The 17747-nt window shown below is 43.8% G+C and overlaps 1 protein-coding gene across 9 annotated transcripts in view; it reads left to right on the top strand.

Annotated features, from left to right (window-relative positions):
* The window catches only part of ABCC9 (ATP binding cassette subfamily C member 9), an 87044-nt gene that overhangs the window by 16052 nt on the left and 53245 nt on the right, over positions 1-17747 (top strand). For all 9 annotated transcript variants that reach the window (XM_079992143.1, XM_079992146.1, XM_079992141.1 and 6 more), the window contains exons 9-16: positions 65-220; positions 3487-3621; positions 4504-4666; positions 7437-7477; positions 9830-9972; positions 14151-14259; positions 15557-15667; positions 17327-17399. In XM_079992143.1, coding sequence (XP_079848269.1) covers positions 65-220; positions 3487-3621; positions 4504-4666; positions 7437-7477; positions 9830-9972; positions 14151-14259; positions 15557-15667; positions 17327-17399 — 931 coding nt within the window. The remainder of the gene's footprint in view (positions 1-64; positions 221-3486; positions 3622-4503; positions 4667-7436; positions 7478-9829; positions 9973-14150; positions 14260-15556; positions 15668-17326; positions 17400-17747) is intronic.

Here is a 17747-nt window from a genome sequence, read left to right as displayed (position 1 = left end):
ATAATAATTTAAAGAAAAGGAATGTATACTACCCACCAACATTTTGCCCTGCTTCTTTCCACAGGCAATGATCTATAATAAGATGCTGAGACTTTCCACATCCAACCTGTCCATGGGAGAGATGACTCTAGGACAGATCAATAACTTGGTCGCCATTGAAACTAATCAACTGATGTGGTTCCTTTTCCTGTGTCCCAACCTATGGGCTATGCCCGTTCAGGTAGAGCATCGAAGTAAGGGACTGATTTTTGGAAGACGCAACAGATTTCATTTCATTCATTGCAAAAAAAACCCACACCCACACAACTTTACTGAATCTTAAAGAATGACGGAGCCTTAAGGGAGGGACCAAAGCTCAGGGTTAGAGCACATGGATGGATGGAGGTGCTTCTGGGTTCAATTCTTGGCATCACCAGTTAAAGCAGAGGATGAGATTGCCACGCCCCTCCTGATGTTGCTTGTCTACAACTCTCAACATGCATGACTCTTTATTTTGCTGGATTTGGCAAAATTCGTATACTGCTTGATTGTAACGAAACATCTGGGCTGCTTACAAGAAATACTGGGAGGAGTTAAATGCAGCACTATGTTAAAGTCCTTCAGCAGTGTACTACCTGTGCTAGTGGAATGGTTTGCACAAGAGAACGTGCCAGGACGTAGCATGGTCCTCACAACAGGTTGCACATCCTGCTTCTGCTAGCGCAACCATTGCACTTGATTTCATATTGCACAACTGTTATTATTGCCCCTTAAAGGTAAAGGGACCCCTGACCATTAGGTCCAGTCGTGGCCGACTCTGGGGTTGCAGCGCTCATCTCGCTTTATTGGCCGAGGGAGCCGGTGTACAGCTTCCAGGTCATGTGGCTAGCATGACTAAGCCGCTTCTGGCAAACCAGAGCAGCGCACCGAAACACCATTTACCTTCCCACCAGAGCGGTACCTATTTATCTACTTGCACTTTGACGTGCTTTCGAACTGCTAGGTTGGCAGGAGCAGGGACCGAACAATGGGAGCTCACCCCGTCGCGGGGATTCGAACTGCCAACCTTCTGATCGGCAAGTCCTAGGCTCTGTGGTTTAACCCACAGTGCCACCCGCATCCCATTATCGCCCCTTAGGCTAGCACAACAGCCATTGTACTGGCGGACAGGGAAGGTTGAATCTGTGTCATTAAAATGATAAATAAGAATAGTTTAAACCAAAAAATCTGAAGAAGTATGCATGCACACAAAAGCTTATACCAAGAACAAACTTAGTTGGGCTCTAAGGTGCTACTGGACAGGGACGCAGGTGGCGCTGTGGGTTAAAGCCTCAGCGCCTAGGGCTTGCCGATCGAAAGGTCGGCGGTTCGAATCCCTGCGGCGGGGTGCGCTCCCGCTGCTCGGTCCCAGCGCCTGCCAACCTAGCAGTTTGAAAGCACCTCCGGGTGCAAGTAGATAAATAGGGACCGCTTACCAGCGGGAAGGTAAACGGCGTTTCCGTGTGCGGCTCTGGCTCGCCAGAGCAGCGATGTCACGCTGGCCACGTGACCCGGAAGTGTCTCCGGACAGTGCTGGCCCCTGGCCTCTTAAGTGAGATGGGCGCACAACCCCAGAGTCTGTCAAGACTGGCCCATACGGGCAGGGGTACCTTTACCTTTACCTTTTAAGGTGCTACTGGACAATTTTTTTTATTTAGTTAAAACCAAATAATTGAAAACATTTTTAAAAAAACGATTAAAAACAACAGAAAACTGAAAAGAGATTAAAGAGACATCAGCATCTATGTGTCTGGATTGGCTGCCTAGGCAAAAATGTCTTAAGCAGGTGCTGCAAAGGCATCTGTCTGGTGTCAAATGGCAGGGAGTTCCAAAGTGTAGCTGTCGCCACACTAAACGAATGATTTACTGCAAATGGTGTAAGGCAATCTTGCAAGTAAACTAGTCCCAAGCTGTTGAGGACTTCCTGCAGTTTTACTACGCAGCTGTTAAACATGCTAGCGGGTGCGAGAGCCAGTGTGGTGTAGTGGTTAAGAGTGGTAGTCTCGTAACCTGGGGAACCGGGTTCGCGCCTCCGCTCCTCCACATGCAGCTGCTGGGTGACCTTGGGCCAGTCACACTTCTCTGAAGTCTCTCAGCCCCACTCACCTCACAGAGTGTTTGTTGTGGGGGAGGAAGGGAAAGGAGAATGTTAGCCGCTTTGAGACGCCTGAAGGGGAGTGAAAGGTGGGAAATCAAATCCAAACTCTTCTTCTTCTTCTTTGCAGTTATCCCAGTGACAAATTGGTAACCAGTGTAGTAACATCTGAGCAGAGATGTTACATGCTGGGAGGGTGTCGCTCCTGTCAGCAACTGTGCTGCAGCATTCGGCATTAGCTGCAGTTTCCAGATCAAGTGCAAGGGGAGCCCCACACAAAGTGCATTGCAGTTATCCTTTGGCCATGCTGGCTGGAGCTGATGGAGTAGGAACACAACAATAGCTGGAGGGCCACAGGTTTGCCCTCTGCCCTGAATTCCCCCCCTACCCTAATTTCAGGTAGCAGGGTGGGGGCAAGCCTCCTCTGCCAGAGATCTCGGATAGCCACCACAAGGCAGAGCAATCAATACTACAGCCACGTTTACCCCATACATTCAAAACACTATGATACCATTTAAAACTGTCATGGCTTCCCCCAAAGAATTCTGGGAGCTGTCTTATGTGAAGGGCGCTGAGAGTTGTTTTGAGGTCCCTATTCCCCTCGTAGAACTGCAATTGCCAGAGAAGCCTAACAATAAATCCCTCTTTACAGGGAATTTGGGGAATCGTAGCTCTGGGCGGAGGGGACAAGGATCTAACAGCTCTCAGCACCCTTAAACAAACTTCAGCTCCCAGAATCCTCTGGGGGAAGCCATGACTGTTTAAAGCGGTATCATATTGCTTTAAATGTATGGAGTGAACATGCATTAGTAAGGTAAGGTAAAGGTAAAGGACCTGGACGGTTAAGTCCAGTCAAAGGCGACTATGGGATTGCGGCGCTCATCTTGCTTTCAGACCGAGGGAGCTGGCATTTGTCCACAGACAGCTTTCCAGGTCATGTGGCTAGCAGGACTAAACCACTTCTGGCACAACGGAACACCGTGACGAAAACCAAAGCTCATGGAAACACCGTTAATCTTCACGCCACAGCAGTACCTATTTATCTACTTGCACTGGCGTGCTTTCGAACTGCTAGGTTGGCAGGAGCTGGGACAGAACAACAGGAACTCACCCCGTCATGGGGATTCGAACCACTGACCTTCTGATCAGCAAGCCCAAGAGGCTCAGTGGTTTAGACCACAGCGCCACCCGCGTCTGACTTAGTAAAACTTAGTAGCCTTTGTTACACACACTTTACAGTTAAGCATTATGCCGCATATTTTGAATTTGGCAGCTTCACCTTTAGATCATCTCATACAGGTTTGTGCACTGAACTACAGAACTCGCAATATTTCCTAAGTCTTCTCTCCCTCCACCCCCCCTTTTTTTTGTAGATTATCATGGGGGTGATCCTGCTCTACAACTTACTTGGCCAGAGTGCCTTGGTTGGCGCTGCTGTCATTGTATTGCTGGCTCCAATACAATATTTCATAGCGACAAAGTTGGCCGAGGCTCAGAAGAGCACGCTTGTAAGTTGTTTTTCCACACATGAGACTTGGCAGCTATTTAAAGCACGCGACTGGAGTGGTAACACACTGGAGTTCTGTGCCTGGCTACTGCACGCTGTTGGACGTAGCTCAGTTGGCAGAGCATGAGACTCTTAACCTCAAGGTCGTGAGTTCGAGCCCCAGGTTGGGCAAAAGCTTCCCCCATTGCAGGAGGTTGGGCTAGATGACCATGGGGACCTTCCAACTCTATGGCTCTATGTTGCTTAACAGAGTGGCTGGGGAAACCCAGCCAGGTGGGCGGAGTATAAATAATAGCATTATTATTATTATCTTTGTTTAGATGGGCACATAGTGGTTTCAGATCAACCAAAGGAACAGCGATATAACTGACTACAATCAAACCTTGTCTCCCGAACGCCTCCATTTTGGAATGTTTTGGCTCCCGAATGCCAAAAACCCAGAAGTAAATGCTCTGGTTTTCGAATGTTTTTCGGAAGCTGAACGTCTGGCGCAGCTTCGACTTGAGTGCAGAAAGCTCTGCAACCAATCAGAAGCCGTGCCTCAGTTGGCGAACATTTTAGGAAGCTGAACAGGCTTCCGGAATGGATTACGTTCGACAACCAAGGTTTGACTGTACCATAATTCTTGCATCAAAAACTATTGAACTGATTTGAAAATGTGACAGCTCCTGATGTTTCAGCTAATCTTCAAACCATGGTTTCGAGGATCAGTAACATATTACAGGCTCTCAGTCTCTCCCCTCTCCACCCTGTGGCCTCACTTTGCAGTTTGGCAAGATCCATAGTTTGCTAAAATATTGTTTATTATTTATTTGCATTTCTTTATATGGGTGGTTTAATGCTCTTTCCCCCTTTTCTCCCTCCATTTTCCATCGATGGAAAGGATTACTCCACAGAGAGGCTGAAGAAAACCAATGAAATACTGAAAGGGATCAAGCTTTTAAAGCTGTACGCCTGGGAGCACATATTCTGCAGAAGCGTAGAAGAAACGAGGGTGAAGGAGCTTACGAGCCTCAAAACCTTTGCTCTGTACACATCTCTCTCCAGTAAGTATATATCCTTGAGTGTGGCAGGCTGGCTGGAAGGCCACCATCTCGTTGTTTGATCCTCTTCCCTTTTTATCCAAAGACAAACGCAAAAACAGCAGCACACAAATTAAAATAAATGCTTTTTTAAAAGCACACACATGCCACATTTACTATAAAATACAAAAGTCACAGCAATAAATACAGGAATAGGCATACTATATCTATCATCTATCTATATCTATATCTATATCTATATCTATATCTATATCTATATCTATCTATCTATATCTATCTATCTATCTATCTATCTATATCTATATCTATATCTATCTATCTATCTATCTATCTATCTATCATCTATCTAATCTGTCTATCTATCTATCTATCTATCTATCATCTATCTATCTGTCATCTATCTATCTATCTATCTATCTATCTATCTATATCTATCTGTCATCTATCTATCATCTATCTATCATCTATCTATCTATCTATCATCTATCTATCTGTCATCTATCTATCTATCTATCTATCTATCTATCATCTATCATCTATCTATCATCTATCTATCATCTATCTATCTATCTATCTATCTATCTATCTATCATCTATCTATCTATCTATCATCTATCTATCATCTATATCTATCATCTATCTATCTATCTATCTATCTATCATCTATCTATCTATATTAAAAAGCATGGCATACTTAAATGTTGCCATATCATATTGTTTGGTTGGATAGAACAGGTTGCGAGTTATGTTATTTGTTAAACTATGGAATTTGTTCCCACGAGCAGTAGTGATGGCTATCACCATCAACAACAACAACAACAACAACAACAACAATGTTCTAGTATTTGTACCCCGCTCATCTAGCTGGTTTGCCCCAGCCACTCTGGGCTGCTCCTGGCATATACAAAAACATAATAAAACATTAAACTTTAAAAACTACCCTATACAGGGCTGTCTTCAGATGTCTTCAAAAGGTTGTATAATTGTTTATTTCCTTGACAACTGGTGGGAGGGTGTTTCATAGGGTCCTCTGCCTTGTTCCCTTATAACCTCACTTCTTGCCGTGAGGGAACTGCCAGAAGGCCCTCAGTGCTGGACCTCAGTGTCTGGGCTGAGCAATAGAGGTGGGGACGCTCCTTCAGGTATACTGGGCCAAGGCCATTTAGGGCTTTAAAGGTCAGCACCAACACTTTGAATTGTGCTCGCAAACATACTGGGAGCCGATGTAGGTCTTTCAAGACCGGTGTTATATAGTCTCAGTGGTAGCTCCCAGTCACCAGTCTAGCTGCCGCATTCTGGATTAGTTGTAGTTTCTGGGTCAACTTCAAAGGTAGTTCCACGTAGAGTACATTGCATTAGTCCAAGTGGGAGATAACCAGAGGATGTACCACTCTGGCGAGATAGTGGGCAGGCAAGTAGGGTCTCAGCCTGCAAACCAGATGGAGCTGGTTTTTAAAGAGTGATTACTAGCCACAAGGGCTATATTTTACCTCCAGTGTTAGAGGCCGCATGCTTCTGAATACCAGTTGCTGAAAATCACAGGTGAGAAGAGTGCTGTAAACACCCCGAACCTTCTTGCAAGCCACCCAGAGGCACCTGGTTGGCCACTGTGAGAACAGGAATAGATAGATCTTTGGCTTCAAAAAGCGGGCTCTTCTCATGGTCTTATAGAGCCATTAGAGGCAGCACCTGCCACAAAAACTGCCCACGTCTACGGGCACCTTCAACACAGACCTGCACCAAACTGCTCTGGAGGTTGCAAGCCTCCAGAGTCTCCGCTGTCATCTGTGAAATGTTGCAAAGCAACAAGAGCCCAGCTGGATGAGATCAAAAAAGACCCTTCTCGTCCAGTATCCTGCTTCCCACAGCGACCACCCAGATGTTTGTGGGAAGCCAACAGGCAGGGCATGATTTCAGTAGCGCCCTTTGACTGACATTCATCATAATTGGTGGTCATTCCTAGTTTTAGGTCCGCCAGTTAAACATTATTATTATTTTAGCTGATTAGGGAGCTCCAAGGCAGATGATTGAATTATCATACTTCCTGCATGTGGCTTCTGACCCGGATTTTACAAGACTGGGAAGGCTATCCCCAGGGCCTGCAGGGGGAATTGTCTGTCTCCCTCTGCCCATTCCCAGGATTCAGTCACCTCTCCATTCCCAACCTTAGCAGAGAGACGGAAGAGAGATCCCACAAGATGAGCTTCCACCATCTCTACGTTTTCTTTGTCTTCCAAGATGGAAAAAAAAGCCTTGTGAAGCTTGCAAGTTTATGAAACTTGGCCGAGGGGAAATGATTTCCTGACCTCCTGCTGCCTTTCTCATACCCTGGGACAAGCACGACAAGATCTCTCCAAATAATCTTCTAACCTTCCTTATTAAGCTTGTTGACATCCATTAGTTTACATTAACAATCACACGCAGCATCTATGGGCAGCTGATATAGCAGAGTTTGTTTATTTTTTAAATGGCCTTTGATTTAGGTTAACATAACCTCAGCAATTGAAATCCCTTTTCCCCACCAAGCCAACGTTTTTAACTGTGGCATACAACCCGACAATTCTTTCGGGAATATGTTCCCCAGCTCAGTAAAATACACAAAGCATAATATTTCCAAGTATGTTTTCATTTGACAGGAAAAGCTCCCCCCCCCCCCACCTCCAGTTAAGGAGTTGTCTGGGCAGGAAATAATCTTTAAGCAAACATCTATAGTATAGTTCAGACACTGACAAATGTTGCTGTATATAATTTATGGTTGTACTTGTTTCCACAGTTTTTATGAATGCAGCTATACCAATTGCAGCTGTTCTTGCGGTAAGAATTAATTTTTTGGAGTGGGTGTGAATGTTGGGTGGTTTATTAAGCAAACTTTTAAATTAGCTGTAGACATACAGAAGAATGAAGTGCTAGATTTTTTAGGTGGTAGATTGTATTATTTCAGACAGCAGGGCAGATGTCCCCTTGAATGTTCCCAGATGTAAAACATCATCGTCATCGACAACAACTTACAGAGAAAGATTCTAACTAGAGATGACAAATCACTAACCACACAATATTGTCCTGAGATTAGCTCAGGATTTTTCTGAAATTGCTTGGAAGAAAATGGAAAACCTCCAAAAGATATTCCCAAGCCATGTGAGGGCTGGGATAAGTGTTGCCAAGCACACCTCCTACCTGTATTTCTACAGTGGTACCTTGGTTCTCAAATTTAATCCGTTCCAAAACCAAAGCGTTCCAAAAACAAGGCGCGCTTTCCCATAGAAAGTAATGCAAAATTGATTAATCCATTCCAGACTTTTAAAAACAACCCCTAAAACAGCAATTTAACATGAATTTTACTATCTAACAAGACCATTGATCCATAAAATGAAAGCAATAATCAATGTAAAAAGGTAAAGGTAAAGGTACCCCTGCCCGTACGGGCCAGTCTTGATAGACTCTAGGGTTGTGCGCTCATCTCACTCTAGAGGCCGGGAGCCGGCGCCGTCCGCAGACACTTCCGGGTCATGTGGCCAGTGTGACATCACTGCTCTGGCGAGCCAGCACCAGCGCAGCACATGGAACGCCGTTTACCTTCCCGCTATAAAGCGGTACCTATTTATCTACTTGCACTTTAAGGGTGCTTTTGAACTGCTAGGTGGGCAGGAGCTGGGACCGAAGATGGGAGCTCACCCCGCTGTGGGGATTCGAACCGCCGACCATACGATCGGCAAGTCCTAGGCACTGTGGTTTTACCCACAGTGCCACCCGCGTCCCTGATAATAATCAATGTACTGTACTATAAAATAAATGACAGTATTGTAGATGTTAATAATTAAAATTCAATACTTTTCATACCTGCACTGATGATAGTCATTGTTTGGATGGAGAGCTTTTACCCATTTTTGCAGCCACACAATCAATCAATCAGTAGCTGAACTGGGTTCCACACAGTCACAATAACAAAGTAACCGAAAATGCCTCAAAAACAAAAACGCAAAATAAATTGCAAAAAAAGAGCGCCAAACTTTATCCATTCCGGAAGTCCGTTTGACGTCTGAAATGTTTGAAAACCAAGACACAGCTTCTGATTGGTGCAGGTGCCCCGGAAACATTAGCTGACACTTGCATCGGATGTTCGGCTTCCGAAAAACGTTCGAAAACTGGAACACTTACTTCTGGGTTTTCGGCATTTGGGAACCAAGGCGTTTGAGAACCAAGGTACCACTGTATTTGTATCAGTGGTCCAGGAGCAGCAGCAGTGGCAACAGGACACCTATTTACCTGTTTAGGATAGTTACACAGTGGTTCCCAACCTTTTTTTGGCCATGCCCCACCTAAGCATCTCTAAAATTCTGATCCACCCCCCATCCGTGACATATAATTCTTATTATTCAAAAAGTGAACTCCTATTCATGTGGAGGAAGCCTAAAAGGCCATTAACTGTAAATAACTCATTCTTGAATTGCCCCCATTAAAAATCAAAACCATGGCACTTGCATCTCACTTAATAGCCCTGAGAACTCCTTGCCTGTTGTTATCAGGCAGCTGCCTTCTCTTCATTCTTTTCAGAGCCTGTTGAAGATATTCTTATTCAGCAAGCCCACCCAGATGTTTAGAAAACTTGCATGAGTTTCAGTTTGTTTCAGTCTACTCTACTGTGGTTTTGACATCCTGTAGGTCTTAAATTATTGTTGCGGTTTTTAAAGTGACAATATTATTTTATCTTTTTCGTAAACCCTCTTCTGAGTTGTTGCTTTTCTCTACAGTCTATAAATTTCATGAAATAAATAAATAAACTAAATCAAAGAGTCTCACAATAAGAATAATATCCAGGATGGATTGGAAGGGGGTCCAGATCAGTCAAGACAGGATCGGGTCCAATCCAGATTTGCAAACTGGATTCAGAGGACCCTCATTTTTATACACTTTTGGTTGCATAATTGGGGTGCAAAATTCAGAGAAGTGCGAATCCCTGAGGAATAAAATTTGGTTTCACTTTGCGTATTGGTTCCAAAATGGTTCCAAATTTGGTTCCAAAACCATCTATCCAAATTAGATAGTTTGTCATTAAAATGCAAAGAGCATTGCATTCCAACCCCCCCTCCTCCCGTCTCACACATTCTTTGCCTTGCTTGTTCTGTACGAAGCAACATAACCAACACCCTCTTTTTCCTGACATGACAGACCTTTGTGACGTACACGTATATTAAAGAGGAACCACCAACTACAGCCCAGGCCTTTGCGTCGTTGTCGCTCTTCCACATCCTGGTCACACCTCTGTTCCTGCTTTCCACAGTTGTTCGATTTGCTGTCAAGGCCATCATCAGGTACAGTGGTACCTCAGGTTACATATGCTTCAGGTTACAGACGCTTCAGGTTACAGACTCTGCTAACCCAGAAATAGTACTTTGGGTTAAAAACTTTGCTTCAGGATGAGAACAGAAATCATGCTCTGGCGGCGTGGCAGCAGAAGGAGGCTCCATTAGCTAAAGTGGTACCTCAGGTTAAGAACAGTTTCAGGTTAAGAACGGACCTCCGGAATGAATTAAGTACGTAACGTGCTTTAATGCATAGGAATATGCTGAGATCCCGTGTGGAGAAACAGCTAGAGTGTTGGACTAGGACCTGGGAGTCCATGATTCAAATCCCCACTCAGCCACAAAGCTTGGGCCAGTCACTGCCTCTCAGTCTAACATCTCACAGGGTTGTTGTTATTATTATTTATTGAATTTGTTACTCGCTTTATCTTGCCCAGGGCAACCCAAAGTGACTTACAACCAAACAGGCAAAATATATACCTTAGAGACCAACTAAGTTTGTTCTTGGTATAAGTTTTTGTGTGCATGCACACTTCTTCAGATACCAAAGTGTGCATGCACACAAAAGCTTATACCAAGAACAAACTTAGTTGGTCTCTAAGGTGCTACTGGACAATTATCTATCTATCTATCTATCATCTATCTATCTATCTATCTATCTATCTATCTTGACTGCGTCAGACCAACACAGCTACATACCTGAACCAAACAGGCAGACAGACAACCTCCCCACATAGATACATGAAAGCCAAGAGGAAAACAAGAAATACTTTAAAAACATCACCACCGCCCCACTTCCAACAGGCCTGGTTATAGAGAAGTATAGTCTAAAGATAAGTAATGATGGCGCCAGGCGAGCCTTCTTGGGGAGAGCATTCCACAAAGGCCCCTTCTCCTGTTTCCACACTCTGGATCTCTCATGGGGGATGCACGTGAAGAAGGACCTCAGATGATGATCTCAGGGTCCAGGTGACTTCATTGTGAGGATAAAATGGGGAGAAAAAAACCATGGATGAGCTCCATGAAGGAAAAGGTGGTACGCGAATGTAATAAGCAAATAATAATTTATTATGTAATATTGTTGGACAGTCTAGTCTGACATTGTGTCTTCCTTACGGCTGCCATATATCCCAGAATTGGGCTCTGAAATTGGCATCCAGGCGAATTTTTATAAATCCAAAAAACTTAATTTTGGTGGAGAGATGTTCCCCAAAAAAGCTCAAGAACTTTGTCTGGATTTTCACTTTTGGGGAATATGGCAACCCTAGCTTGCTAATCTACAGCTAGCCCTCCATTGCCTCAGACGGGTCTTTCCCAATCTGGTCACTAATTGAAGATTGAGTCTGAGGCAGTTGGGGGTTGTAGACAACTAACTTTTACTCAGAGCAGAGCCATTAAAATTAGTGAAGCTAGGTTAATGTTGTATCCAATGTTAGACCCACTGAAATTAATGGGTGTGGCTAATTGAGCAAAGCACCTGCTCTGCTCCTGACCTACTGCCCTCTCCTTCTTTGGTTAACGATTTTAACCACTTTTGTCCTGCGTAATTCTTTGCCCCAGCCAATGAGGTGGTGGTTAGTGCAAGCAAAATAAAGGAAAAATACATGCGCTGAATTTATGTAAAAACAAAATAAAAAAATTCCTTCCAGTAGCACCTTAAAGACCAACTAAGTTAGTTCTTGGTATGAGCTTTCGTGTGCATGCACACTTCTTCAGATACACATGTGATAAACGAAAGCTCATACCAAGAACTAACTTAGTTGGTCTTTAAGGTGCTACTGGAAAGAATTTTTTTATTTTGTTTTGACTATGGCAGACCAGCACGGCTACCTATCTGTAAATGAATTTATGTAAGTTACAGATCTGACCTTTTCTTTGTGCGGATTCTGAATTATCTTTGTTTTTCCTAAACTGAACGGAAATCGACTGCATAGGAAGCTGAGGTGGTGGGGAGCAGAGGGGTCAGTCCAACGAGAAGTCTGGAAGAAAGTTGCTTTCTAACCCTAAACATGGTATCTTCCATCTTTCCTTCCAGTCTCCAGACCCGCCTTCTATTTGTTTAAATGTTCTCTCTGTGTGTGTGCTATATTTAGCTCAGCTGGAACACCAGTAGAGAATGTCTGTCTTGCCTTGCACATTTGAGCTCTCCAAAGATCCCATTTTTTGCCAAGACAAATCTCAACCTTTAAGAAGTTTTCTCTTCCTCCTCCTCCTCCTCTTATTTTTTCTCTTACAGCCAAGCCAATACTCCAGTGAATATAGACTGGGCCCCTCTATCCTCATTATCACCCATCCAATTAGCATATAGAATTAAGTGCTCCGTTCCCAGGATAACTAAGTGGTTACTTGGGTCTGCCAATCCCCTTCATTTAGGGAATAGGCGTGTTGCACTGGTAGACAACCTTTTATGGGTTTCTGTGAATGAATCCCATTTGAATTTTGAATTGCAGTCTACTAAAGAAGGAATCTTAGCTTATGTCAATGTAAACTCCCTTAGGAGTCTGGTCATTTGAAAGACCAGGGTGATTTCCATTAACCTGCTTATTGGGCATTCATCCTGATTTCTTTGCACCAAGTTTGCAAGGGGTAGGTTATATGGTGTTGGTTGCTTATTGAACATGCATTCTGATTGATTTTGAAGGCAGGTTGTGCAACTTTGCAATAATCAATTTCTATCCCAAACTTTCCTGTGCATCTTCTCATCACTTTCCTTCCTGCAGAAAATCTAGATTCTTTTGGAAGTGGGTTTGTTGTGCAACAATGCCATATACATTTAATTTTACAACCTGGATTTGCTGGTATGCAATTGAATCCCACCAACAAAACAGCAACGGTCTGGAAGCCCCCTAGATAAGCAGGGTAGCGCAAAGTAAATCCAATGATGTCACCATGTTTTGCAACGCCTGGCTCAAAAATACACATCTTGGCAGCTTGTCAAATATAAGGTGTGCTTTATCACCCCCAAAGTTCTCCAGTTCAGAATAGAAAATGAGGGAGTTCCAGGCTTTCTCACGAGAGCCTTAAAAATGGCATTTTATGGGTGTTTGGAAAGCTGTGCTTGAGCATGATTAGTGCCTGAAACTTGGATAAAATAGAAAGGTAATTTTAAACCAATGTAATCTTCTTCTTTGGCGATCACTCGTAGCTGAGTAAGATTGTCTTCCATAAACACGTTTTTAACAGTGAGTCCATAAGTGACTGTGGAGGCCAATTCTGGATCCACACGTCCTTCCACAGTGGGGACATAGGTTTCCGGGTGGGAGTTGATCATGGTGAGGGTTTGCCAAGCGTGCCTTCCTCTTAGCACATTTCTCCCTTGTGTTCTGAGTTTGAGTGTCTTCAAAGCCCATGACATCTTTGGTAAAGGCTGTTCTCCAACTGGAGCTCTCACAGGCCAGTGTTTCCCAGTTGTTGGTGTTTATGCTACATTTTAAAAGATTTGTCTTGAGAGAGTCTTTAAACCTCTTTTGTTGACCACCGGCATTACGCTTCCCATTTTTAAGTTCAGAATAGAGTAGTTGCTTTGGAAGACAATAATCAGGCATCCGCACAACATGACCAGTCCAATGAAGTTGATGTTGAAGAATCATCTCTGTAAGTCCTCCCCCTGGCCTCCGACTTCTTCAAACATATTCGTAATGGGTGACCCATTTCTAAATCGATCTGAAGAAAGTTTGTCCACTGCTATGTAAAATTCTTCCTTGTCATGTACCAGCTTAAACTAAGATAAGAAGAATGCCCATCAAGCCCAGCACTCTGGCCAATCAGATACCTATTATGGGAAGCTCACAAGCAGGACCCAAGTGCAAATTCAGGTGACGAGAGGTTGCATTTGAGCTCTTCCCTATATGAACCAAAATTCCCAACTTAGAAGGTTAGGATGATGACTGGACTAGAACATCCCTCCTTTTAAAGTGTAGACATGTTCTTTTCCCATTGGAGAGAAAATAATTGTGGGATCTTTGCAGCGCTGCCACTCTCAGTTGGAAATGGCACAGTTTGCGAGTGCTTCTGGCCCTGTGACGAACTGTTTGTCCAGAGAGCATCTGTCACAGTGCCAAGAAACATGCGGTTGGAACAAGTGGATTACACCATATGCCATGAAGATGTTGCAATCGTTATTCAGTAGTTTCTCAGTGTGTTGTTATGACTTGTAACAATTTGTCTTTTTCCATGTCTTGTCCCAGTGTGCAAAAACTGAATGAATTTCTCATAAGTGATGAGATTGGAGATGACAGCTGGAGAAATGGAGATACTGCTTTAACATGCGAGTCTTGCAAGAAGCACACGGGACTTGTAAGTGCCTCTCTCTTTATAAAATTGAACCAAGCACACTAGTGACTGGGGATGAGGGAATCTGTTAATTACAGTTTCTCATTTTTCACATCAGTCTGCAATAGTAAAAAAAAAAGATCCTCATGAAAATTCATTAGCATCCAGTGCAATATTTTCCCCTGAATGTACACATCTTTGTATGCAATTTTGCCCACAATACACATTTTTGCAGATAAATTGCCCACAGTATAATGCATTTTTGCATGACGTTTTCACCAGTATATGCATTTTTATGCATTTTTGTACACATTGCTGGAAAACTGCATTGCAAAATTCGGAGATGTGCAAGTTTTGGCAGATGGCTGCATTTCAGTCACATATTGTTTCAGAAAGTGTGAATTAGGCAGATTCACTTTAAAATGTGAACTGAATTGAATTCCCCATCTCCCATTCCTACAGGTCACCGCTGGGATTCTTGCACATGCCAGGCACATGCCATTTTGTATTTGATGCTGTTTATGCATGCATTCACCTTTTTTTGCAGCATCCACACAACTTCATCCTCATTGAAAGCCCATCCCATATTTTCACATCCTTTTAATTGGGACCATTTCTGTGGTTATTCTTCACTTGTCAGAGTTTCCAAAGAAACTGCAAATTCAAATTAAATGAGGGAGGAATGGGAACAGGACGGCATTTTGAAGAGGATGCCATGGTGCGGACATTGCAAAAAAATATTTGCGCACACCAATGGCACAGAACCTGCAACAAACTGCCTTGTGGAGATGCCCCAGTTCATTGCATTTGCTTAAAAACAATACAATGAAATGCTATAAAAAGTACATTTTGATCACAGTGAAATGGGATACATTTAAAGCAGTGGCGAGGAACCTAAAGCCACACATCTCACTGGCCCTGCCTCACACTCTGAATGTTTTTGCATCAATGGAATGCGTCTTTGAACACTTGAGATAACATTTTGAATATCCTCTTGGTTATTGCATATAGTTATTGACATTCTTGATTTCACAGAAAGGCATTTTAACACATGAATAAGCAGAGGGATTGGCTGATTTAAATCTCCATGTATACAGTGATACAAAATAGCTTGAAAGTGTTTTTTAGAAGCCCCTTTCCTTGTTTTGAGGAGATTTGTTGCAGCCGGCGTTGTCTCAGAAGGGTCGTTCCTTTTGTATGCAAGAGGAAATGCTTCTTTTACTGCCATGCATAGCTTCTATACCTTTCATGCATTATCTTACTGTGTTAACCTCCTGCAAAACGTCTCTCCTTCCTTCTTCCCTGCTGCCGACCTGCCTAGCCCTCCAAAGCCATAAATCGAAAGCAGCCGCTGAGGCACCAGCTGGACAGCTATGAGCCTCCTATAAGGATTCCAACCCGTCATTTAGACATTGATGACTGCGCTATCAAGGTGACTTGCATTTTCAGTAGCAGCAAACAAATTATTTTTTAAGTGCATCCGCTGCCAGGTGTTCAATTAATCAATCAATGAATGAATTGCGTGTAAGCTCAAGCCAGATAAGACAGATGCTGTGTTGTTGTGTGGGTCATCTAACCAGGAAAGTGATGACGAATATCTTGTTCTGGGTGGGGTTTTCTCTTAAAGAACAATTTTTCATCTCAGCATTATTATTGTGTCCTTTGATGCCCCGGTGACATGCATGGCATAAAATGTATTTTACCAGCTGTTACTGGGCTTGTTTTTGTTTTTGTACCCTTGTTATTATGTGCTTTATGAAATGTTAGGCTGAAAAAAATTTGAAACCAATGTTTAATGTGAAATACACAGATTCCTCCCCCGCAAAAAAACCTAATTCTTTTGTAATTCTTACTCTTGTGGCATTTTCCTGGGTTTTGAAAATCTTTGGCCAGCCTGGTTTTCACATAATGCCAAGCCATGGTTTGGTTAAGAAACCACAAGTTCTGCCACAGATGATCAAGCAAACCTTGGCTTGTTTCACCAAAGTTCAGTCAAACAAGTGCTCCCAACTTGCCTCATGGCTTTTTAGCAAGGCAAGTGTCTGGGGTTTGAAAGTCAAACCATGCTTAAGGCAGGGTGCTGAGTTCACACATAACACCAAGACATAATTGACAGAAGCTAAGGTTTGTGCATCAATAAAGAAACTGTGACTTAATGATAATAAATAAACCACAGCTAAGCTGCTGGGCCGTCTTCACTTGCTGATCAGAAGGTCAGCGGTTCGAATCCCCGCGACGGGGTGAGCTCCCACTGCTCGGTCCCTGCTCCTGCCAACCTAGCTGTTCGAAAGCACGTCAAAGCGCAAGTAGATAAATAGGTACCACTCTGGCAGGAAGGTAAACGGCGTTTCCATGCACTGCTCTGGTTCGCAAGAAGCGGCTTAGTCATGCTGGCCACATGACCCGGAAGCTGTACGCCGGCTCCCTCGGCCAATAAAGTGAGATGAGCGCCGCAACCCCAGAGTCGGCAACGACTGGACCTAATGGTCAGGGGTCCCTTTACCTTTTTAATAATTATAATTATAATTATAATTTATTATTTATACCCCACCCATCTGGCTGGGCTTCCCCAGCCACTCTGGGCGGCTTCCAACAAAATATTAAAATACGGTTTGTAAGAGTTGATTGGACGCAGGTGGCGCTGTGGGTTAAAGCCTCAGCGCCTAGGGCTTGCCGATCGAAAGGTCGGCGGTTCGAATCCCTGCGGCGGGGTGCGCTCCCGCTGCTCGGTCCCAGTGCCTGCCAACCTAGCAGTTCGAAAGCACCTCCGGGTGCAAGTAGATAAATAGGGACCGCTTCCCAGCGGGAAGGTAAACGGCGTTTCCGTGTGCGGCTCTGGCTCTGGCTCTGGCCAGAGCAGCGATGTCACGCTGGCCACGTGACCCGGAAGTGTCTCCGGACAGCGCTGGCCCCTGGCCTCTTAAGTGAGATGGGCGCACAACCCCAGAGTCTGTCAAGACTGGCCCGTACGGGCAGGGGTACCTTTACCTTTACCTTTAAGAGTTGATTATTTTATATAGATTCCTACATGCACATACTCAGTATAATGGTTGCATGTTCTTGTGGTTCTAATATGTGGTATTTATTGCAGGTAACCAACGGGTACTTCTCTTGGGGAAGTGGCTTAGCCACATTATCCAATATTGATATCAGAATTCCCACAGGTATGATTAATTCATAACCTCACATTTTCAACATTGTTTCATTTATCTTACCTTCTCTCATAGCCCCGGGATGGTTTAGAGGATGGGTGTGGAAGTTGTGGCCCTCCAGACGTTGTTGGACCCCAACTCCTATCAGCCCCAGGCAAAGGACAGAGATGATGGGAACTGAGTTCAACAACGGTTTCCTCACTCCTAGTTTATTGAGTATGCGTACAAACATGCAAGCACACAGATACAGATTATAGATGAACACAAATGTCTGTTAATAAAAAGTCAAGTGTGTTTAAACCACCAGTGCTAATGGGAGATATGAAAACAGCTGCAATCCTATGCACACTTACTTTGGAT

This window comes from Podarcis cretensis (genome assembly GCF_951804945.1).
Source record: "Podarcis cretensis genome assembly, chromosome: 10".
In the NCBI taxonomy this organism is placed as follows: domain Eukaryota; kingdom Metazoa; phylum Chordata; class Lepidosauria; order Squamata; family Lacertidae; genus Podarcis; species Podarcis cretensis.
Note: the sequence above shows the minus strand (reverse complement) of the source record. Positions and strands in the feature narration are given on the sequence as shown.